Source organism: Phaenicophaeus curvirostris, chromosome 1, assembly GCF_032191515.1.
Source record: "Phaenicophaeus curvirostris isolate KB17595 chromosome 1, BPBGC_Pcur_1.0, whole genome shotgun sequence".
Classification (NCBI taxonomy): Eukaryota; Metazoa; Chordata; class Aves; order Cuculiformes; family Cuculidae; genus Phaenicophaeus; species Phaenicophaeus curvirostris.
In genome coordinates, this window is record NC_091392.1 from 129,195,610 (window position 1) to 129,220,629 (window position 25,020).

A 25,020-nucleotide genomic window follows, 5' to 3' on the forward strand; every position below is an offset into this window, starting at 1 on the left:
GAGAGGGTAGAGCAAAGCAGTGTCCCAATATGATAACATAGTGTGTGCTCCTCACCGCAGCTCAGTACTTGAAGCATGACCCTCCTGTTGAGGATGGATGGAGGATACTGAGCATCACTATCCAATCCACAGGACAACAGGGCAGGAGAAACACTGAGACTTACGGGTGCAGGATATGCTGCAGCAGCCCTCAAGGACCAAAAATTAAGTTTTATCATTTCAACAATGCGCATGCTACCACAAAAGGGAGAAAGCACCTTCACTGTGCACGGTTTCACCAACAGCCTAGTAAAGGCAAGTGGAGTCCGCCTTCTCTGCATGTCTTCCTAATGGCTCAGAGCAGTGGAATTGGTGCCTGTCCTCTTAGAGGATAAATGAAAAAGCATGGTCCTTGAAGCTTTTAATCATGGCACCTCGAGCTCTTAAAATGCTTCAAAGACTAGATTATAGAGCAGTACACAAAAGAAGTAGAAAATCCCATAAAGTCCAGTCTGATCTCTGTGTCTATATATTCTGCAACCACCCTTTTGACAGCACTGTCCTACCTGATCTGATTTTGACTCTTTGCAATGACTGGATACGGACAAGCTGCTTGGCTGCTGTGAAGATGCTGTGTGTGATGGAGTGAGGGGGAGCTTCAGTAGAAGGCAGGTCTAAATTTGTCCTACAGTGCCTGATGATCTTACAAGTGTGGATTAAAAGCAGTTTTGAAATGCCTGAACCAAAGCACTATTTCTGTCCCTGCTGGAAACAAAAGCACCTTGTAATCATGCCACAGACTGAGAGGTTTTATAACAAGCCCTCTCCTCTACAAATCTCCCACCGTAAATCCAAGAATGGGGATCTCCACCTCCACCAAAATGAACAAAGCTGTAGATCTGGGTTTAAAAGGTAAGGGGGATCTAATTACACTTTACAAGCCACCTGCAGATCTTAAGTAAACTACTATTTAATTGAATCATTCTTCTGAAATTTTCTTTAAAGAAAAAGAAGGATACTGACTCATTATGGTTTCTTTGATCCTTTCCAGCACAAGCAGCTATATGAAGAAAGCAATTTTCCTTCCCTATTTGTTTCCTGTAGTGTCAGCCTGTTCCAGCAGGCAGTCCCTGTTTGTGCCACAACATTGCTCATCCTACCCACCATCTCTTTTAAAGATGCAGGAGTTCTGATTAAATGCCATCAGCACTACTAATAAAGTAGATCTACTGCCATGGGTGGGTAGGCCAAAATAATTTCTAATGTCTACCCAGGTACAGCAAAGAATCACCATGTCAAGACACTGCTTGTGACTTCCCCAGCCTCTACTAGCATTTTGGGAAAGAGCTGACTCCTAATACACCCTGATCTGTCCACACATCCTCCGGAATTCCAATCAAATTTAATGTTCCCCAACATCCTCTTATGTTGGAGCATCTCTTTCTTGATAAGCTCATCATATACAATCATTTAAATACACTTTTGCAGATGAATGGAATCTACATTGCTCCCATGATGCTTGTGAACTATGGAGAAAAAGAAAATATTAGTTTAATAATGCACTAAGGTGATGGTAAAAAAGTAAAGCCATAGCCTTCCATAACATTAGATTTACTATATTAAGCTTTTAATACTGCAAGAGATTAGCAGTGACAGATTCTGTTGTAGAGTAGCAAAAGCTATTGCAATTATTGCAAAGTTCACATTAATCACACTTAAACATACTGCTAACAGATGGGCATCATGGAGCGCTAGGTCTCTCATGAGCCAGTACTAACAAAATGCATGTCTAGGAGATCTTGCGGCTTCAACAGTTTAGAAAGATTTTATATGCGGGCGCTTTATTATTGGTTTTGTTGTATATTACCTATGATTATTAGAAAAGCTCAAGTTAAATAGATGACAGACTTCAGCATTTGTGAGTGGGAAAGGAAAGGGAGTAGAGCGTAAGAATCAAAACAAGACCACCCACACAAAGTTCCTCTAAGTACACATTTCACATGCGTGGTTATGATTTTTCCACTACACAGGGAAAGCCTTAGATTCTACACTACGAGGTTTCCTCTCACACTACTACCCACACAAACCTTTTTCCAAAGCCCAGACACAAGCCCAAGCTGTGAAACGCAAGCTGCCAGACACTAGCCTGACTGGACAGAGAATGACAATCTGTCCTCCCCTTTCATCAGTGCATATGTCAAACTCAAGCCCTTTCTGATTGAAGTTGGAAGAGCAGCTGAAGAGAACCGCAGCACTAGCACTCATCAGTCAGATAGAATGTATCAGACGTTTATTAAACTTTGCAGCACTGTTTTTTAATTAAAACAGGTCCCAAGGTACAGCCTTGTCTTTACATGACTGTAATTAACCAGGACACGTTTTCTGTAATGCAAGAAAGCTCAGTCTCCTCTATAAGCCAGGCCTCAGAAGAAAGACTGGCAACTACAAACTTAGCCCAGCCTAAGGTGGGTCCTCATGGGGCAAGAGCAGCTGTTCTCCATAACAAGAAATCCCACCTGCTGAAGGAGGACGGGAGAATCCCACCACAGGGTACAGCCTTCACCAGAAAGAAGCACAAGGTACCTGGAAGCATTTGCTCATGAAGAACGGAAGCACTGTTGATGCAGAAGGGTCTCAGCCTCACAAATTGCTTGTGATTCACAAAGCAGGTCTGCATACATAGGCTACCTGTACAATATCTATCACCACACAACTCAGCTCGCCCTCCCTGCTTGTGTGCTATCACCTCTGAGCAGAAGGGATGGGCCATCACCCTGCCCCAGTGCTGATGAACAGATACCTACAGAGCCCGTGATGGTACCCACCTCACACCATGACATTTACAGAAGTTAAGGGACTCATGCAAATCATGCAATCTAGAAAGGTTATCTGCTCAACAGTGGGAGACAGGCTCACCTTTGAATGAAATGCATGGCCAGAAGTGGAGAGTGCTAAAATTTGGTGATCTGAATCAGATTAATCCAGGCCTCCTAAACACTAATATTCTAGCTGCTGGGCCATCCTCCTTCTCAGGTCCAACATGCAGCCCTGAACATCCTTAGCCCGCTTAGGAGGGACTCAGCACTCGGATGGGTCTGGGTCTCTTCTTCACATCTACCAGCCATTTACAGTGAGCAGCTTAGTCCACCTAAAACCTGTTGTGTTTCCTCATAGTGTACCCATAGCCCATCAGCGAAAAAACAAACAGAAAAAATACTGTCATTCCCCTGCTGCTTCCCAAACCATTGGGAGGCCAGCTGTCCTCCAGGGCCAGATCCGCAGCAGGGCTGTGATGTTGTAGAGTTTCTACAAACACCACTTCAGCAAGCGACCTGTCAGGAACGACAGAGATCACTTCTTCACCCTTCCCACTACCGCCTCCTCTCCCACAGCCCAACACTATCCTGCCAGAGGCTGCTCAGTGCCCAGGGAGGACAGCACAAGCTGCTCACCAACATTACACACAGGAACATGTTGCCTCAGAAAGCAGCTAGGTTGCAAACAGGAAGCAGAAGAGAAACATCAGCTCCTCTGCATCCCTGACGCTGCTAAGCAGCATGTCAAGAAAAGGAAGAAGGGCAGGTGGGAGACACGATTGCTATAAATGGCATATGGAAGCAGGAAGGAAAAAGGCTGCAGGATGGCAGACAGACCACTGACGTGGTTTCCTGGTCAGTATGAAATGAGGCTCCTCAGACCCCAAACTCACAATGAGGACCGCAGAGCCACACTCTGGTGTTTGCAATGTGCTCAGCCAGGACTGTACTGGCATAGAACTTCCAGAGAATCAGGGTTCACGTCATACTCACAACTGACCACCCTGACTCCACAACACAGCAGGAAAGGTGCTATACAGATTTGAAAGAAAAATTCAGGTGGGCTTTCACAAGCCCTACAAGTTTTTGAAATGTTCTTGTTGTGCTGTCAGCACACAAGTAGTAGAGAGAGCGCACATTAAAATAATTTTGGTATATAATTTAACATTCTCATACCCAAGGAATATGATCTGAAAGGAAAACCAAGAACTAGTACTTTGACACAACAGACATATCTTTGATGAAGAAGTATTGAAGTATTGGCCAAAGTCTGACCCAGTCAGCTCCAGCCTCCACTACTAGAGCACTTAATTATGCTATCCAGCGTTTAGCTCTAGGGCTCTGTCAATCTGGCTCATGCCACTAGAATCAAGAAGCTACAGAAAAGCAGACTGCAGCAAACAAGGTCAGTATGTGCCAACTTCTGTAGAAACATATTTAACAAAAGCCCAAGGCTGGACTGTCTCAAAAGAGAAAGAAGACAGGGGAGACATCTCCTTGCAATAATAAATGCAATTATCACACATTCCTTCAGTGAATCTGCAAACTACACTGTAGACTTGCATCACTCTACCTTTCACTTTCCAATCTGTTCTCTTGGAAGAATTAATTTAATGAACTTGTCTGAAGTTTTCTACATTTTTATTTTATATTTCAGCCCTTGCTGCAATATAGCGGGGGCAACTCATTCAAAAGCAAGAGCTTTATTCTTGTAAGTACAACCAAACAGCATAATTCCCACATCCCCAAGCAAGATACACCTCACTTCTAGGGAAGGATCACTCGTTACATCCAGAAGAAGAGCTTCTATCAATACCACCAAAACCTCTGAAGTCCAAACTAATCTTCCATTGCGAGAGGGAAAGGGATGCGAAGGAAGTGAACTCAATCACAAGATGCTTTTGGATGAAGACAAAGTCAAAACAAGGAAAGAGCAAGAGACGCCAATTATCTTAAATTTTTACCTTTGTAATGAGAGCTGTACTACTGAATATTTTCTCCCTTGTTTGACCAGGTTGCTGCTGATGTGGCTGTAAAATTCTTTTCCCCTTTATTAAGTTTTTCTAATCTCAGCGACCAATATTATATTGTCTAGTGGTCTTCCTCCTTTATCTAGCTCTGTGTTTATGTACATAGATAAATAAATAACACAGGATTTCAAGAAAGATGCTACCCAAGCCTCTTCTAATTCAACTATTGTTGACAAAAGACTGCACAAAATTTGGCACACTTTTATTTTATGGTAACAGAAACTTCTAGTCTCACAGTTCAAGTTGCTGATTGTGAGGTCAGATCTACAGAGAAACAAGAAACACAATTTCAGAAAGGAAATAAATAATCACCCTGAGCTGCAGTATTTTGCAGGTCCTTCTCATTTCCTTTAACGAATTGCCATTCTGCTGGTTTCTTCAGTGCAGCACTTAGGAACAAGCAGATAAATGAAAAATACTTCTAATCTACATTAATAATTTGTGTTAAGTTCCACTTGGACAATCTCATAAATGAATAGCCACATTACAGCTGCTGAAGGTAGCTGTAACCCATTCACTCATTTACAGATACAGCACTCCTCAAACAGGGGCACTCATTTCCATACCGTACCTGTAGGCAGATGACTTTATTGTTGGATCTGATCTAAAATTGCCCTGTAAATTTTACACATATTGACAGAGGTGCCTAAAAAAGTAGACAGTGCAAGATGGCTAAATAACCTGGGTTGTACTTTGAACAGGTGGCCAAGTGTCAATGGGGAACTCTGAACACAGGTCCTGCAGACCTGCCTCAGCCTCTTTCCTCCTCCTCTTTTCAGACACAGATGCTCAGCCTCCTCTGCAGTCAACACATGGTCAAGGCTGCCATCCTAGTTCACTTCTCAAGTGCTCCAGCTAGCTTTGTTCAAACAGATTTGGTCCAAAGCACTGCAGTTTGTGACATCTTGGGCATGAGGAGTGCACGGCACATATATCTGGCGACTGCACATCTGTTTGCACAAAACAGCTATATTGCCAAAGCCCTGCTGCACTGCTGCACAGCAACAAGTTGCACAGCTGGCCAATAGCAGATCTACTGCTGCCTGGGTAGCCCCATTCCCCTCGCAGTGGTCCAGCCCTACAGCCTTGCCCTGGGCACGTCAGCTGGCCCAGGACTGACTGTTAGGTTTATGGTTGAACTTGATGATCTTAAAGGTCTTTTCCAACCTAAATCCAACCTGTGATTCTAAGAATGAAACTAGAGACATCTGCATGTAGACTAGTGTCGCTCTGCCACCCTGACTTAAAAAGGGACAGCTTGCGGGCTTGGGGCACTGACTCACACGAGCTGAGCAGCCACTTCCTAACAGTGAAGAAGAGTTAACCGTAAATCTTCAGGTGAGCTTCCTAGTCTCCATTGGAAGGATTTTGTTCACAACACAGCCTATTAAACCTCTGTCTGGGAATCAAGGCTGAATGAAGCCTGTGGTAACTGCAACAGAGGCCAAAAAATGTTGCTGAAGTCATGAAGTAGTAATACTTATTTCAGGCTATTAGCAGAGTAATGACAAGATGATTATCACAAAATATACTTCAGCTAGAGTGCAATTTGAAATAAAAGAACTTAAACCAGTAATTTTAATGTACCCGACAAAACAAATGCATTTACAACACCTATTAAAAGCAAGTTATGTTTGGGGGAGGAGGTTAATTAAATCCTAGCAGGTTATCTGTAGTTTATTAACTGAACAAGACAGCATCGCATTAAAGATAATCAATGGCGGATAAACCACAGTCATAAAAATTAATACTGATCATTCTCACAATGAGTGGGGGTTGCCTTTCCCATTAAGACAGAGGTAAAAACATAGCTGCATCCCCTGTGATACCATCATGAAAAGAGGAGTGAAGGATAGGGTAATCCAATAGGAAAGTCATTCAAGGCACAAGTTTAAAAAAAAAGATTAAAAATGAAAAGAAATAATCAGTAATTCTAGAGACGAAAGAGGAATACGAACAAGCAGCTTTGCAAGCAGTGGAACTAATGAAGCCTGTTTTTCTCCAGCTTTTATGTCATGCAAAGGACTGACTTTCACATTGAAGAAAATGTGAGTGCCAAATGGAGCACTTATTTTTTATTGGGTTGGAACGTTTATAAGGGATCCTTTTCCCAGCGGATTTTCTAGTGTCTAATAAAGAGCAAGCCCTTCCTTCAAATGCAGCAGGAATAGTCTGTTCTCTCTTTTACCTGGAAGCCGCTTTTATGATTTCTATACCACGGCAATGCAGTTGCAATCGTAGTTGAGTAACAGACATAAAATTTCTGAATGGCTGAGATACAAGCAAGTCCATCCCCTCCCCTGCTATACACGCACACAGTGTGCTATTCCTCAATACTTGTTTCTATAAGAAATGAGGCTAAAAATGGTGTTGTCAGAATAATCTATCCTATGGGGAAAATTTAACTTTGCATGCAAACTGTGTGCAAGACTTCAAGCAATTTTCTGCAGAGACCAAGCCTTCAGGTTCCTGCAGCAATACTTGTTGCAGCAGAACAGATTCGATATGGGAGAGGAGGCACGATATCTTCAGTATGCTGAGATAGTAGCCTCTGTGATGATGTTAACTGCTGGGGTACAGGAAAGCCAGGGGATCTTTGTTTAGCTCAGACCAATGCAGCAGAAGCTATGCTGTGCAGCCAGAATAGGTTCTGGGTAAGCATGAGAAATCCAGCTCACCAAAACACAAAGAGAGGGGGGGAAAAAAGATGCTTGCATTCACAACCTGGGCTGTGTAGAGCTCTATGGCTTCCAGGATAAGAGCTGGGCACGTGAATGTCAGTGGTCAATCCAAGATATGTGTTTTCCATTTTGTGAAATTAATTAATACACATCTCTTGACTATCCTCCTGTACAAAACACTTCACCATAAATTACTCCACCAAAAAAAAGACAATGCATATGCCAAGAACTGACCCTCATTTTCCCACAAATACACAAAAAAAAACCTTCCAGAGAGAAAAAAATGGAGCTGCAGCCACTAATACGCACTTCTTCAAGGAGACGGATTACACCTTTTCCCCTCTACTTGCCCTCTGCCCAGGCCAACTTAAAGGTCTTTTTAAATATTGTCAAGGTAACAAGAAAACTTTGAGAAGGCAGGGGGGAAAAGCTGCAGAGGCCTGAAGAAGCTATGCATATTTATAGCACAAACACACCACCCTATACTCATTCTCCTTAATCACATACACACGCTAGCAAGCCGGCTCCTCCAAACTTTCTCAGGGACTCTGAGTGGCTATGGTTCAAAGTCCAACTGCCTTGGCAGCTGAAAAGAAGGAGAAAAACAGTGGCTTTGTAAGAATTACAGTGATCCTATTAAAAAAAATATGTCATTCTCTGCTGGGACTTAACATGGCAGTGTCACACAGCACTCATTGAATCTAGCAGCATTTCAAGCACTCAGCTCCTGGTGTAATTAAACCACAGGCTTAATTAGGTTCCCATCACTATTGCTTTCTTCCTGCCTTCAGCCAAGAAGGTATAAGAAAAGATTGTCCAATAGAGATACTGCAATTTAAAGTCTTGAGTTAAGAACACAGTGGGTGTATATCTACTGTAAAATCTACCCTAAAAACATGCCAGTTGTTAAACTAAGCAGTGCATTAGAAGCAGTTAGATATAAAGAGAATGTAAATGGAAAGTATTCTGGGGAGATATTTCAGCTAAAAACAGCACACACTGTATGCTATCTTTTATTTTAATCATGCTCTAAGCCCTGCCTTTTTGAACTTTTTATAAATTCTGCTATCTCCCTTTGCAGTTACTTACATATTGGTATATAAATTCAAAGACGAGAAGCAATTAGGAATGAAGCGAAGACTCCCTCTCTTGATGCTAATACATCAAAGGAAGTGAAAAAAACTTCCCCCAGCATACACACTCAGTAACACAGAGAGTTTCTGCTCTTCACAGCCTAATAGCTCAAGTAGTTCCAATCAAGAGACTGATGTCAGCCTCCGATTACATGGAGATGCCAAATGATTGGAAAGAGCAGCTTTTGAAAATCCCAGCTCTCTGACTCAGAAGACCACACAACCCTTCAACGATGCTTTTAAAATGCATATGCGCATTATACATATCAGCTGGTCATATTTTTTCCCCACTTTGGGCATCGTAACATTGCCTTTAAGAGTTCCCTGGGAGAGTCTGTTTGATTTGGGTACAACATGCCTAGGCATGTGTGAAAGAAATGTGTCAGATTAGGGACTTTTTAAAACAGCTGATGCTCCCCTACACTGGAGATCTTTTGCTATCCAGTTTGGAGAGAGGAAGAGCCAGGTGCTGTCTTTAAACAACTACACTTAAGCAGCCTGCTTTTGCCAGGATGGAGAAGAAGTTGGGACAGGCTTATGCCAGAGAGCAGCAAGGGTTGCTTCCCCTCACTTCTCCCCACCTTTCCATTTCTCAGCCAGACCATCGATAATCCGATCCTTGAAACTGAAGCCACAGAACAGGTAAACCTATGTAAGAAATGTCAACAAAACTTGATTCTGCTGATGCAGAACAGCAGCTGAGTGGCACAGTTACACTGGATATTTATATTTGCTTCCTTCAAGTCCTTCCCTCAGTCCAAGGACATTTGAGAACTATGCAAGAGTTTTTTTGGAAACACTCCAGACCCCTCACCTTACATAAAGGGAAAAATACCGTCTTTTACACATGTGAATCAACAGGTGAATGACCTCCCCGTGCCCTCACTAAGTTATCAGAGCCTGCTTATTTCTTAATCTCCAGATCTCTCCTGTATCAGCAGGGGAACTAACCAAAACTAGGAATGACTCCATTGATTTCTCTGGAACACTCATCTTATATTTCCACATGAACGCAAACATTAAATTATAAAGGCTTTAAAACAGAAGTTTTAAAGGGGCTGTGGGAAGTATTTCTGTTAAACCATCAGATCTTCAGTAAGTTTAAGTCTCTTACAGGCTTGAGTCTGTCTTCTCCTGTGTAAAGGAGACTTCACTGGTCTTAGAGGAGTTAAGCCATTTTCACCACAATTTGCAATAAACCCACCGGAGATCCTTGCTTGGTCCTTGAGTACAAGCCAGAAAGAAGTTCCACTAATAATTACTAAGCTACAAGGTAGCTGCAGGAAAAAAAACTAGCGGGAAACCAGCTTTGAACATGTTTGGGTATCAGGCCTTTTGACTGGCAGGCTTTCTATCTAGCAACAAAATCCCCTAACAGTTCAAACCTATTACATCAGTTTAAGTACTAGTCATAGGATGAAAAGCAAGAAACTATAGGATGGCAAAGGCCTTCTATATTGTACCGATGGAACATCAAGTAAATGAGTTCTGGCAAAAATTCAGAAGATTTACTTTTAGTAACAGGGAACAGCTTCAGAGGAAAACCACAGCTGTCTGCTATCCATCTGTTACCAGGCTGTGCCAAATAAAGGCTATTGAGTCTACCCGAGCAATGGGCTCTCAGAGCCTTTCCACTGAGAGTCTCACTGGCGTAAGCGGGACGAAGGATTTCATACTTTGCTATTATCTGCAAAGAGACCAGAGTCTGCTTTCCACAAGCCAACATGACTCAAGGTGACAACTTCCAAAGCATTACATCCCTGCCAAAGTCACCTGACAAATTCCATCCAGTTACCTCTATCACATACTAAATGGACAAGAAGAAAAATCTAAAGCTCAGCCTCTGAATAGTCATGTTCTTTTGTAAAAGGTCTTCTGTTGACATTGTGCAAACAAAGATAAGGAATCTTTCTCCTAAATGGCAGTACTCTAACTAATGGTGCTCTAGCTAGCATTTGGTAAGGTGGGGATCCTTACCTGGGCAGGTTTATCTTCCTCTGTCCTTTCATTGTTCTGACAGCAGTAAAGGTAAGCAGGAAAGCAAATGCTTTGGCCTCCAGTTCCTTTCAGCTCTGCTAACTTGCCATCGACCCCGTGTTTAGAAAATGTCAAACACTGTGGAAATCCTCCAACTTTTCCACACCCACAATTTGGGTTATTTGCATTCATGGGCAAACTACAGACAAGTGCATCAGCGAGGCGAGTCTTCTAACGCAAAGGAGTATGCAGCAACCAGCACAACACAAAAAAAACCCACACCTGGCAAGTAAAGCCAAAAGCCTTTCTTCTTTTACAAAAGGACAAGTGAAGAGGATGTATCATTCCATTAAGGTAGGTGCAGGACACTGTGCTGAAGGCAATGGATTACTGCATCCAGACTACAGCTCTGCTTTTCTTCAGAGGTTTTATTCTGCACCCAACAAGAATTTCCCAATTAATATGATTTCAAATTACAAACCGAGCTCTAAATACATCCTCGGGCCTCATGTCCCCCAGGCTACATCAGTGTGTACCTCAAAGAGTGTAACTACCCTTATTCTTAGATATGCTTATACACTATAAAGGACTAACAGCACAGAATTGAGGGAAGCTAGGAATCTGTCCCAGTTTGTCTCCAGCCGTATCTGAGATATTTTTATGTAAAGGTATCCAACCCATGGAGGTCTACAGTTGTGCCTCAACAAAACAAAAAATACATACAACGAAAACTGGAGTTTAAATTACCTAGGATTTTGTGAAGTTGGGATAAAGTGCAACATTTACCTACCCGAACTGCACTTGCTCCTTTTTTCTTTCCAGATGGCACCTACTATTAAGGTCTTACATACTTGCTTGAAGATCTCTGCAAGGATGCTCACCAACAGTTAGCCTGGGATGGCTGTACAATGCAACCATACCCTGAGATGATTTCCAGATTACATTTCAGCAGCAACTGAGACTTCAGCACATTAAGTCAGGGAAGAGAAGAGGCATTATCTGATGAGCTTTGGGTCCAACATATGTTTTGTAAAAATGGTCGGATTGTGGCAGAAGGCACATAAAAACCTTACAATTGATTAAACATTTCGCTGCAGTGCTCAAAATCTGAACAGAAGAGCGTTGTATCAGTGTGCAAAACCAAAACAAACAAAACCCCAAAACCCCAAACCAAACAAAATCAGAACAAAACCACCTAGAAAGCACAATGAAAGAGACCAAAAGTAAAAGTGAAACTAGCCGGGCTGTTCTCAGTAACCAACTGCAATCAAACAGATTAAATTAATGCAGAGCTTAAGATGATAATGAATCAGTTCACAGATGTCTTTTTTATCTCAGTAGTGACACTTCAAGAAAGAAGAAAAACCTATAGGGGAGCTCACTGCAGAGATCTAGGGTCCTCTGAAAAGCAGAGTAACACGGGAGATCCCCGCACTTCTGCACTGCTGTACCACTAATTGCAAGCACATAGGAAAATCAGGAATGGAAAAGTGGAGCAATGAAGATACAGCAGGCAACTGCTGGAAACGATACAGCTTTTAGAAAGATTGGCTAGTGGTAACACATTGATGCTTTCAGAAAAAAAAAAAAAAAAAGCCTGGAATGTGTGGAATTCTCTTGGATGCCGGGGTGCAAAGAGGATCTTGTTAACTAGGGCTTTCAAAGTCTGCTGTCCAGTCATTGCCAATTATTCAGAAAGCAAGACAGCTTACATCATCAATTTCAAAAGTACAATATTACTCTGAGACTGCCAGATCTATAGTCCCCTTGACTGAGAAATCATCTTTCCAAATAACAAGAGAGGCATCGAGTCTCAAGACTACCCACAAATCCAGCACTTCCACATTTCTGTATTACCAAGATAAACAAGCATCTAATAATAAAACTAGGCAGTCCCACACCACTCAGTTCTCTTGCTCGTAATAAGTAAACTCTAAGCAAAAGCCAGACTGACAACAATCATGTTATTCCCACATGGTTCTCCTTTAGAAACAGACCCCGGAGCTGCTCATGATGAAAAGCAGCAAAGTACTTGGAATGGCAGAAGGGCAAAGTAGTTAGTTCAGGAGCTGAGCAGTAACATGTTTCACACTCTTGTTTCTCTTCCAGTCAGAGGGTGGGAGGATTCATACTTGCAAGATGCTAGCTGGCCAGAAGCTTATAGGAAAGATGAAAGGACAAGCAGCATCTGGGAAGGCAAAGGCGGGAGACCCTGAATTTTTGAAGACGACCTGCTTGCAACTGCCCAGAATCAGTCCTTCATTGTGCCAAACAAGATTTTCCAATCACACTTTCTTAACATCGGCAAACACAAAAGAGCAGCACATTGGTAAATACCTTTACCAGTAGCTCAGCTGAGGAGTTATAAGTTCTTTCCTTAAAGTAAAGCATATCCAGTCTTGCAAATGATCACCACTTCAATAGCAAGACAGCTGAGAATGTTAATTTCTCATAAAAATGACAGCAGCAGTGAAAATCATAACCAGAAAAATGCCAGTTTTAATTAATTTCAATTTTCTGTTAATAATTCCTGAACCCAACATAGATGTTTTATTTGAATACAACAGTATATAATTTTCTATATAAAATACAACATTATTATGCAAAATTGTACAATATGCTATATTCAAGATAGCTCCTTTCCTGCTCCCCTTCCCCTCGGTATTATCTCTGCGATTGCTAAAGAATGTCATTCTGGGTCAGAGAAGGGGCTAGGGAAGCTCCTCTGTAACCACTGGTTCCAGTAGCTCCTGGCCCATTATTTCCTTTTCCTCATCCAGCCTGTGCCTTCCTAAGCGACCCTGAGAATTCAGCTGGCTTACGAGGCATGGAGAAAAAGGCCTTCCACTGTCACAGCTGAGTATCTAGGGCAAGTTTGGTAGCATTATTCTCAAATCAGCCTGCTGCACTTTGTGTTAGAACATCAAGAATGTATCACTGTGGCAAGATAGCCTATAAGTTTTAAACTGAGTACTTAAAAAATATGTGTTTAGATATGTCATTTGGACTAGAGAGCCAAATGTAGCCCAGAGGCCACCTCATCATCCCTGTGTTTGCCACAGGAGGCAGAAGTCAGCATGCCTTAATGTGATGCTGGTAAGATCCTGGGCAGACCCGTGACCACCTGCAATTACCCTCTTGGTTTCAAAAAACAAACGGGGTGCAGTGCCAGGAGTGGACTGTTTAGGCACTACACACTTAAAACAAATGCTAGCATAGTCTTACTGAAAGTAATAACAAAGGAGGGGGTGTCAGCCCAGAACAAGAAAGCACACTGTCGTAGTACACTACAGGGAGGATGGGCAGCTTTCTGCTAGGTAGTTTTACCTGGCCCTTGGGAACACTGAGCATCCTAGAGGCCAACTGGAGGTGCTGCTGTGGATGTGTATGGATTTGGGGGATATGAGGAGATGTGCAGAATGATGCTGTTCATCTCAAGGTAGTGCTATGCAAATACAGCTGTGCTGGTCCAGCACTGGGTCAGGAATAAAAGCAGCTGGAGCATACAAAGAAGTTGGCTGCTCATGCACGTTGAGTTGGTATGGAGACATTCACCTTTAAAGCACACATAGCACAACATGGAAAGGAAAGAAGCGATGATGAGGACTGGGCAATGTGCCTGCAAGGAGCTCTATAGCTGGAGACAAGGCAGGCACCTACTGGAGAATGGGTAGTAGCAAATCCTGGCATTATGGAGGAGCCCTTCGCTGGCCAGACCGAGGGGCATCTGCAGCTCTGCTAGTGGCACTGCACTGTGCATTGTATCATACTCAGAGAGGAGGAGAAACAGCGGGAAGACGTGGGGAAGATCATGACCAAAAGTCTCTCCTCTCCTAAAGAGAGAAGGATTTAAAAGAAAACAGAACACCAAAGAAGAGGATTCTGCGTTTATTATCACAGTGGTAAAGCCAGACTCTCTAATTAAGTGCATGACATAACTGTGCTGTAATATCAAGGTTTTGCACTGCGATTTGAAAACAAGCTGCACTTGCACAATCCACGAAGGGAAAAAAAAAAAACCAAACCAAAAAACTGTACGGATTAGAAAGTCTAAGCTCTGCTCTCACTTACACAAGTATATACCCACAGTTACTCAGCTCAAAAGACTTACAGATGAGAATGTGATACAAGGAGTTTCATTTCCTCAGACAGTTCCCTCACTACACCAGCCAAGCCTCCTTCTCACCGCAGTTTCCAATCACAGCCCAGCACTCTGCTCTGATTACCCACTGGTCCTGAAACCACATAAAGCCTCCCTCAGTGTGATCTGCAGTTGATGTATATTAATATATCGCCAGCAAAGTCACCCTACAGCTCCCGAGGAATTAGTTTAAATACTGCTATATACTTAAGGCTTGATTCTGTTAATCAGCGCATCTTCACTGATCCTAGAGGAGTTACTTACATTTCCATACCGCTCCAAAGGGGAGAAGACCCAAAGCACATTTTTTTTAATTGGTGTATTCATTACAAACACCTAAAAGAGGGCATGCTCTCATTTATCCCTGTGTAAACTCACTTCACTGGTTCTCGGGATCTAGAGGGGAACAGCAGAAGGCAAAACTAAGCCAAATCCCCCCCTTTTGGGCTATTGCTTTTCCTAAAGCAGATATTAAGAGGGCAAAATTGACGCTGATCTCTGCTGTTTCAGACTTCCAAACCACAGCCCTATCTATCAAAAAAAATAATCACATTCAGAAGCGCTTGGGGAGCGTACGCGCCCGTGAGAGTACGAAATCCTTACAGTGCTGTGAACACGAGCCACATCCAGCAGAAATCAGCAGCTGTTAGGACCACAGAGCCTGTCACCACCTTTACAGTCTGCGTGGAGAGGCAGCAGGATTCGAGCATTTTTTACCTCTCGTAACCCAAGCCGCGTTTCGCCTTGATCTCTCTCTTCCCCCTCCCGTCTCGCCCCCCACCGCGGCTCCCCGGGGCCGCTCTTTCAACAGAAAGCGGTCAAACCCCAAACTCCCCTATTTCACGGCCCCCAGAGTTGGCCAGCGACGAAGCGGCTTTATCATTTCTACCGAAGGGCTGAAAATCGCGATCGCGGGAGCTCGAGAAGACGCTGCTGCGAGGGAAAGAAGGAGGGAAGGCCGGCGAAGGGAGAAAACCCGGAGCTGCCAGGAGCCGGGGAATCCCAGCAGGGTTTCAGCCGGGAGGGACCTTACAGACCATCTAATTCCAACGCGCCGCATCCCCGCCAAGAGCCCTCGCCCGGAGAGCCCCGCCGGCCGGCACCGAACCGCAGCGCCCCCCGACCCGAGGGGTTCGGGGGTCTCCGCACCCCGCGGTACTCACGCACTGCCTCCTGCTTGGGGTCGAGGCCGCGCACGGCCCCCTGCAGGCCGGCGATGCGGCCGTGGAGCGCCCGGACGCGGCGGTGGGTGCCCTGGATGTCAGCTTCGACCTCCTGGAAGAGGGTGCAGGCGTGCCGGGCCACGTCGGAGAGCTGCCGCAGGATCCGCGACAGGGCCACGTTGCTGAGCGAGCACAGGTCCAGCACCATCAGCACCGCCGCCGCGTCCCCGCCGCCCGGCTCCGCTCCCTCGCCCGCAGCTCCCGGCTCCTCCGGCGGCGGCTCCTCCAGCACGGAGGGGACGGGCTGCCGCCGGCACAGCCGCTGCGGCTCCACGGTCCGCTTGGCGAAGGGCATGGCCGAGCCCTCTCAGCCGGGGCTCCCGCGGGCGCTAGCGGGGATCGCTGCCTTCCTCCTCCTCCTCCTCCTCCTCCTCCTCCTCCTCTTCGCCGCCGCTCCTCGCCCCGCCGCCGTCACTCGCGGGCAGCCGCCGGCGGGCGGCTCATCGCCTCGCTCGCTCCCTCCCCGCGCAGCATCCGCCGCCAGCCGCGCAGCATCCGCGCCGCCTCGCCCCCTCTCACGCCGTCCCGCTCCGGCGGCCCGAAAACGCGGAGAGAGGAATCCCGCGGCGGCGGCGGCGGCGGCGGCGGCGAGGAGGAGCGAAGCCGCCGTCCCGGCGGGGCGGGGAGCGGGGCGGCGCCGAGAGGCCGCGGCCGCGGGGAGGCGCTGCGGGGCGCGGGAAGGGAAAGGTGCCGAAAGGGGCCACAGAAAAATTAAAAAAAACCCCACCAAACACGAGGTCAGGGGACAGGACGAGAGGGAATGGCCTCAAGCTCCGCCAGGGGAGGGTCAGGCTGGACATTAGGAAGAAATTTTTCACAGAAAGGGTCATTGGGCACTGGGACAGGCTGCCCAGGGAGGTGGTTGAGTCACCTTCCCTGGAGGTGTTTAAGGGATGGTTGGACGAGGTGCTGAGGGGCGTGGTTTAGTGTTTGATAGGGATGGTTGGACTCGATGATCCGGTGGGTCTCTTCCAACCTGGTGATTCCATGATTCACCGAGGGCGCTGCGAGGGGCCGGTGCCCGCCCGCTGGTGTCGCCTCTCGGGCACCGCGGAGGATGCGGCGCCTTCGAAACTCTCGGCTGCTGGAGGGGGGCGTCGGGGGAAAACGGGTTCTCGCCGGAGCGGAGCGCGGTTCCTGAGGGAGAACAGCTGAACGCGCCTTATCAGCAGGCGTGAAATCTGAACGCAAACTGTAAATTTTTGGCGGTGAATGCGCGAAGACCGCAGAGAGAGCTCCCGGTAACGGGGAACGCAGAGCATCTCGCAGTTCGGAAGCGTTGGCTTAAGCGTGCCCGCTCGCCCTTAACTCGTCCTCCTCGCAGACGTGTGTCCCGACACAGCCTGTCGCTCCACGGCCACTCGCAGGCAGCTTTCAGTCACCTCTGGTGGAATAATCTGAGCTGCAGACAGTCCGCGCCGGAGAGAGCATCCTCGCCAGCCTGGCCAGGACGCGCACCCCGGGCTCCGCAGCCCCAGAGACCTTCAGAAAGCCCCAGGACTGAGCTGATAAGCTTTGCTGGACCCGAAGCTGGCTTGGGGCGCAGCTCGTCGATGCCCCTGGGAAGGGGAACACAACCCGGACTCAGCACGGGGCTTTCTTCAGCTCAGGTTCCTAACTCGGCTTGGAAGGGGCAGCTCCAGCGCTGTGCCCGGAGGGGAGGAGAGCGCAGCGCCTGCCCCTGAGTGTCCCGAGCTCAGCGACACCTCCCTGCGCCTCCTGGCTGGGGTGGGTTGAAGTTCTACCTCCTTCTTGGAGGGGTTGAAGTTCTACCTCCTGGTTGAGGGAAGGGGGTTCAAGTTCGACCTAGTGGGAGTAGGGGGGGATGTGAGAGCCGTCGCAGCCCCGGGGGAAGGGCTCAAGCAGTACTAAAAACATTTCTTGGACACAAGTAGAGCTGCTGTTAAAATCGCTGGACCATTTGTAGCCTCTTCTCCAGTTTCATCCACAGCAAGGGTGGCTTTTAGCCTTGGTAAGGGAGGGAGGAGAGTACTGCTCTTCCCACCTGCGGGAGTTGTGGCAAGTTGGTTATAGACACTAAAAGGAATTTTAATATTTCACTTGAGACATCCAAACAGGTGTAAGATCACAAGAAAAGAACCACAGGAGTCAAACCTGTCGGAAGCAACGTTGTAGCACTTGCCAGGCTGGGGTGGGAGCTACAGTTGAGAAAAGCAGCTCAGTCACTTGTTCTGCCTCTGTCTCAGGCACGCGATGAGCCCTGGGATCGGGCCATTCATAACAGGCAAAAGCTGCAAGAGGTAGAATTCAAGACTGTGCCTTACCTGAGCCTCCCAGTTGCACGTAATGCCTGACTAGCTTGGGCAGGACAGGTGCTGTGCAACTCTCTCACTTCCTTTGAAAACCACGTGCTGGTTGCTGCAGCATTTCCCTACTCATCCTCAGCAAAGCTACTGGAAGACAGTGCTTGCTCTTCCTTTACTTTTCCCAGTCTGTTATTACTACTGTGCATTACTGTTTGCTCCATGGTTTCTCTCTTTGTTGCAGGCTTGGAAAGGTACAGCTCACCTTAGGGAAACTTCTAGTTCCATGAGAATTGTGTGACTTATATATAATATATATATTATATATATGCTGCACCATGAGATGCACACGGTGCCTAAACCACCCGTGAGTGAAATGGTTTAAAGGAGGCAGGTCTTGCCAAGTCTGTGTGTTTCCACCTTAAGGAGCATATCTTCATTTTAGATATCTTGTTGCATTTCCATCCTTCCTTCTGTGAGTGTAGATGTTGTCATTTTTCTTAGTTTTTCATTGCAAACAGAACAGACTCTTTATGCTTCTAGGGTGTGGGGTGCTGGCACTTTCCACCAGGCAAGTGGAGATGACATCTCAGTTTCCTTTGGTCAGAAAACAGCTCCTATCACTGCAGGTGCTAGAGGGTTGGGTAACGACTTGCCCTAGTCACGCACCTACTGTATGTTTTCCATCTGAAATACCGGGTGGTACAAATACAAATTCAGCAGTTTCTCAGCTGCCCCCATGGTTGTTCTTGGTGTGTCTGTTCAATAGCATATATTGAACATATAGAAAGTTGGAAGCAGTCCCAAAGGTCAACCTCAGCTTCACAAGATCAGTCTTTGAAGGCTCTCTCTGTAGCCACAGGAGAAGGGAAAAAACATTCCCATGTGGGAATTTGACCATTTGATGTTGTGCCTCAGCTCTGAAATGCCCCTCAGAGGGTCCTGTCTTTCTGTGCTTTACTGCAGGGGCAGCCTAGGGAAGCAAGCTTCCTTGGGCTGACGTTAAACCTCAGGTATTATTCAGAAAGTATTCCCCAGGGTATTAATTTGTGTACAGGTAAGCCTGGACCAACTTCCCATATCACTAGATTTCAAGAAGCACCTACGGACCTCAGAGATTGAGACATGTCAGCAAGAATATCAATTATGAACAGAGTCAAGTATATGAAACCATTCCTTATATATTTATAAGGACATAAGTCAGGAAAAGCCCCCTGCTTGACTGTACTGCTTTCTTGCTTGTGTGTGAGCTGTGATCGGTGTCCCGGTTACTGTAAATTTAGGCTGAGATGCTGCTGTGGATGGATGGCATTGGCTTTCACCCGTGGCAGTGAAATGCTGCACAACATTTTGCTTTAGAGGCGCATACAATATGGGTGTGGAAGAGTGGGCAAAACAGGTAAAAGAAATATGCTGCTTGACATCTTACCGGTGCTGCTGGTGGTAGGCAGGCATTTGGTCATAACCCACAGTAGCTTCTGTGCAGCTTTCCACCCCCATACCACAGCTGTACTCATCCCCTGGCTTGTGTCTGCTGCTGATAGCCTTGATGAGTTGTGATTTTTACAGCAACACCAGCTCAAGGATATTTGTGCTGATGGAGATAGAGAGCAGGACCATTGGCAGATGAGGAGGAGTGTGGGTCCCTCCCTGCTTCAGCAAGCTACAGGCAACAGCGAAGTGGATTTAGGCAGTCTCACTGGGTTTGGCAGGGCTGCTCTGGCCTGCTGCAGTATGTCTTGTTCTGCAGTGCCAGAAAGGGAAGAGAGGCTGACGAGTGCTGTAGGCTATTGTCATTTCCTCCTCTTTCCACGGCTGTCAGGAGGATGCCTTTAGGCATCATATTAATGAAGCTGTGGCCTTTTGACCATAATGTGGCATCTGTCATCACCAGTGTTAGCCCCCTCTAAGTATATCACTTATTTATTCTCAGCAAAGTTGTCACAGACTGAACGTTACCAAGCCTGTACCCACTTAAACTAGCAAAAAGTATCCTTGTTCGGAAACTCCTTTCAAGGTTCAGCTGCCATTCTGCACTTAGACACAACTGTGCATTCATTGCTTGCACTAAGGCCACATTAAAGTTAAAAGCCCATAAAGCAGGAGAGTAGCACAGTCAGGGTACTTCACTGTGAGTCTGGACCTGCTCATTTCAGGCTCTCAGGCCAGCCATTTTTTTCAGCAGGAACATGTAAATATCATGTCAAAAACATGGGACCTTAGGGTTTCAGCTGGGAAATACTCTTGCTGAAGAGGCTCCCTGGATTTGAATGGCTTGGTCAGGCAAGAGACTGGTAATTCAGCTTTCAACAATATGTCCTATGGTCCCCAAAATGCTCTTTTGTTTGGGACACAAAGGTGATTTCACCCTTTGTTGTGATCTAGACTCTGAAGACAGCACTGCTAGAGTATTGATGCACACATCTTACAGTTCCTGCTTCCATACAACTTCATTGGCACAAACACCTATGCAAGTGTTTAGAAAGCATGCAAGAAACTCCAAGTCTTTTCTAGGAGTTACCATATGAATAGGTATTAATAGATGTAGATATAGATGTAGATATGAATTCCCTCTTCATCCTTGCCCCTGTGATCTCTCACAATACTCACAAGTACACTGTTGCTGCCCTTTTGCCATTACCACTAACACTGTATAGTCTGAATTTTTTTTGTCCTCCAGGCCTGAACACCCATTTTCTTCACAGCTCTCGGAGCCTTTCCCTCACACCCTCTGGTGAGGATATATAGGAGCATTAGAGCAGCAACTGTTTCCTTGCATTTATCTCTCTTTCCTGCCCAGCTGATTCCCCTAGACATAAATATGCTGTCATCAGCTTACGCTGATCCAGCCTGCTACTGCTCTTTCTGGTGGTTGTTAATATTCGTATTACCACAAACCTTTTCACTCGTAAACTATGACCCTGGTGTTTTAGTCACTGCTTTAAGTGGGGAAAATGCAGGACCCGCAGGAATGTGTATACCTGTAGCAAAAGGAGTAATTGGATTTCACATAGTGCTGAAAATCATACAGTGCAGGCAAAACAGAATTTAAAAACTGCAAGCTAACTCCCTTTTCCCAAACTCTCTTAATTATAGTTGTTATGGAGTTTACTTGTAATCAGAGTGAGGATGACATTTCAAACTGAAGAGGGATTATTAAATTGACACTTTCTTTAAAATGTGCCTCAAGTCAAAGCTGACATGCTAATTGAATTTTATTAGTAAGAAACATCTGTTTTATTAAGGAAACTCCCTTATCTCTTTAGCAAGTTCAGGTTAAGTGCACACCTCCTGAATGTTTTCCGTCAGTACTGCCTGACACTGCTAATCAGGAAAATCCCTCACTGGAGCACCCTCCTGAACAGTGAATGCTGTAATTTCCTTTGATATCAATTAGTTTTACATTCATGCATCCTACTGACTGCTAGCACTGGCAGATGTCAAGGAGAGAAAACAGAAAGTTGTTTAAATGCCATTATTATTTAAGCCTTTAAAAATAGTAATGGTTAAGAATGTTTAATAAATTGAAGACCAAATCAAAATTAAGTTGGGAATTGATGGCAAACTTCAGGGTACCTCAAAAACCATTAAATGGTTCCAACTGCTCTGAAATGATGCGTGTGAGTATTCACGCTGTTATCCTAGAGAATACTGATTTTCAGTTTGTTGTCTCAGAAGAAGAGAGTTATGTAGAGGACATTTGTGATGTCTTTCCTACAGTCCACACCAGAACACAGCCCAGCAGACTAACTGTGGCACTGGCATGGCCTCCAGCTAAGAGCTAGAGTTCAGGGAAGCTAGGCTCTACAGTCCTCGTGAGCTGTTGTCATGGTTAAATACAAGCTGGCCACTAAGCATCACAAAGCCATTCGCTTAACACCCTCCCCGCCCCCCCCACCCCGCGATGGGAAGGAGAAGAGAATCAAAAGAGTAAAAGTGAGAAAAGTCATGGGTTGAGATAAAGACAGTTTAATAAGTAAAGAAAAAGCCATGCACACAAACAAAGCAAAACAAGGAATTCATTCACTACTTCCCATCAGCAGGAAGATGTTCAGCCATCACCAGGGAAGCAGGGTTCCATCACATGCCATTGTTACTCAGGAAGACCAACACCGTAACTCCAAATGTTCCCCCCTTCCTTTTTCTTCCCTCAGCTTTATACACTGAGCATTATGTTGTGTGAAATGGGATATCCCTTTGGTCAGTTGGGGTCAGCTGCCCCAGCTGTGCCCCCCCGGCCAAGTTTTTGTGCACCCCCAGCCCGATCCCTGATGGGGCAGTGTGAGAAGCAGAGAAGCCCTTGACTCTGTGTAAGCACTGCTCAGCAGTAACTAAAACATCCCTGAATTACAAACACAATTTACAGCACAAATCCAAATAATAGCCCAGCCCAACTGCCCCTTCCTTCTAGCTACTATGAAGAAAACTAACTCTATCTCTGCCAAAACCAGCACAGCTGTGCTACCATGTACTAGGAAAGGGCAGGTAGGTACTGCTTCAGATGATAAAGTACTCAAACTACAGGCACTATTTTATCCAGGAAAGCTCTTTTGAAGAAAGTGTAGGGCAAAATTGCCAGTGATCTCAGCTGGAATGCAATATAGCCTGTCCCCAGCCTATGCAGAGAAGTGGTTAATTGGCTCTCTATAGTACCAACTGGGAACTTCCAGGATGACAAGAAGTTAACTAAGGTGGGCATACCTTACAAAACCATGGCAAACAGAGAGACAAGCAAAAATAAACTGTCCTTTACAAAGAAATATAATCTGCTCAAAGGAAACAGAAGGGAGGAATAAGATGTTTTACTTCCACTGTGAGATCCATCCCCCCTGTTTGTTATTCTGACTTCTTAATTACACTTGATTTTATATCAGTAGGGGTTTAACCTGTGCGTTGCGGGTATTTTCACTGTTCTCTTTAATTTTACCTGCTGGCATCGGGTGGTTTGTGCTCATCAAGCCAAGTCTCTCGTTTTGATTCAGGACTCAGCTGAACTCAGCTAGTGTTTTGCTTGTATCAGGACAGTGAGGGCAACACTAGACTTCAGAAGGGAAGATTCATTGGGAACAGAAGGTGAAAACTCCATTAGCCAGAGATGATCATCTGTTCAACATTAACACACATTTTTACACTTCCCAGAATAACCTGGCACGTGCTGTTTGCACACTAAACATGTTCTAACTCTCTATCATATAGTCTAAATGTGAAAGTAATTTCGAGTTTCTGTATTCTGATGTCAATCCAACTTTCAGTTCATGTCACCAAGTCGAGGCCAGTAAAATGTCACTTCCACCCTTTAAACACCTAGTGAGGAGCTGAGGAAGGAGCTACTCTGGGAAAGGCCAGGTCATGTCAATGTCTCTGAGCTTCCCACTACTTCTCCCAGAGGGGAGGAACTTCAGTTTGGTTAAGTGGGTATTTGCCTTGCCTCTACCTTTTTGTGTTGTTGCATGACCTTATCTCACGCAGTGCTGGATGCTGCTTGGAGACCTGGGCTCACTGAACAAGCTAGCTTTGCATGTCTGAGAGAGGAGGAAAGGTCCGCACCACAGATTTTCCTGCAGCACCTTCTGCCAACCATCCTCTGGCAGTTTTAGGCAAGGTCCTGCCTTTGGGCTCCCTGATGTGGATTCCAGCAGAGAAAGAGCAAGAGTGAATCACTCTGGTTTCACCTTTCAAGCCTTGTGAGGGAAAGTGCATTAGGGTATTTCAGGCTCTGGCTTGCGGTGTGTGGACCAATTCCAGCTCGGTGTGGCAGCAGTTTAATTTATCAGAAAGTCCATGCTCCAGGGGTCCAAAATAGTAAAAAAGGGAGCAAATTGGGTTTGAAGATCATGGGGGCAAGTAAATACAAAAGCTCATGCTGCTCTGCATGTACTCTTTCCAGCTGTATGATTTCCATTATGAATAAAAGTTTGTCTGCCAGGAGTAACTCTTTGATTTTGAAATAAATCAAAATAACAAAAGATAAAAAAAATACTTGGTAGGTGGGCTAATTCCTTTTTCCCTGCCTTTGTCCACAACTGAGTTAAAAAAGCATAGCTTTATGATCAGGGGCTTGCCAGTGCTTCCAACAATTCACCAACAGAAGGGAAAGACACCCCAAACATTAATATTTTAACTCTTACTGTAAAGCAACAAAGACTGGCTCATACCCTTGAGCAGGCTTAGTATTTCCTCAATTTGGCAGTACTGGTGCTGGAAGCAGAGCCAGTGGCCCAGCTTTTAAGAAGAATCTGTATCTCATATAAATCATTTTTAGTTGGAGACCACTTGTGGTCTCGTCATTGCCAGTCAAATTGGCTTCCTGTTTTGTTTAACTAACAAGTAATACTTTAAGTGGTCTGAAAATGCACCAGAATAGGAAAAGTCTGACAAAATAAGTGATTACCGTTTCAAAGGAAAGCAAAGTTTATAGAAACATAATTAGTCATCTGCTCTTAAACCAGAAAAATATGCTAGAGAAACTGAAAAGGTATTTTGGGGGTTTTAGAGACATACGCATTAAATAATGGAATGTCATTAGAGTCTGAATTTATTTTAAGGATAAACAGAGCTATTACATGGTTACCCACCTTTATATCTATTCTTTCCATGTTCTGCCTAATGGACTGCTCTTGTGTAAAGAAAAAAAGCAGCCCTACCCTGTTTACAGCTGAGCTGCAATATACTTAAAATTATTACTTCAGATTTTGTACATTAATTCTGTCTGCTGGCAAGAGGAAAACCCTCTCATATTATCTAATTATGGCTTCAAGCCTCACTAACGAAGAAGT

At 45.2% G+C, this 25,020-nt stretch overlaps 1 protein-coding gene across 2 annotated transcripts in view; it reads right to left on the reverse strand.

The window, feature by feature from the left end:
* The window catches only part of NHS (NHS actin remodeling regulator), a 250,881-nt gene extending 234,606 nt beyond the window's left edge, over positions 1–16,275 (reverse strand). Inside the window, exon 1 of one of the 2 annotated variants that reach the window (XM_069874323.1) lies at positions 15,921–16,275. In XM_069874323.1, coding sequence (XP_069730424.1) covers positions 15,921–16,275 — 355 coding nt within the window. The remainder of the gene's footprint in view (positions 1–15,920) is intronic. The other variant, XM_069874333.1, reaches the window with a different exon arrangement.
* Between the last annotated feature and the right edge of the window lie 8,745 nt (positions 16,276–25,020).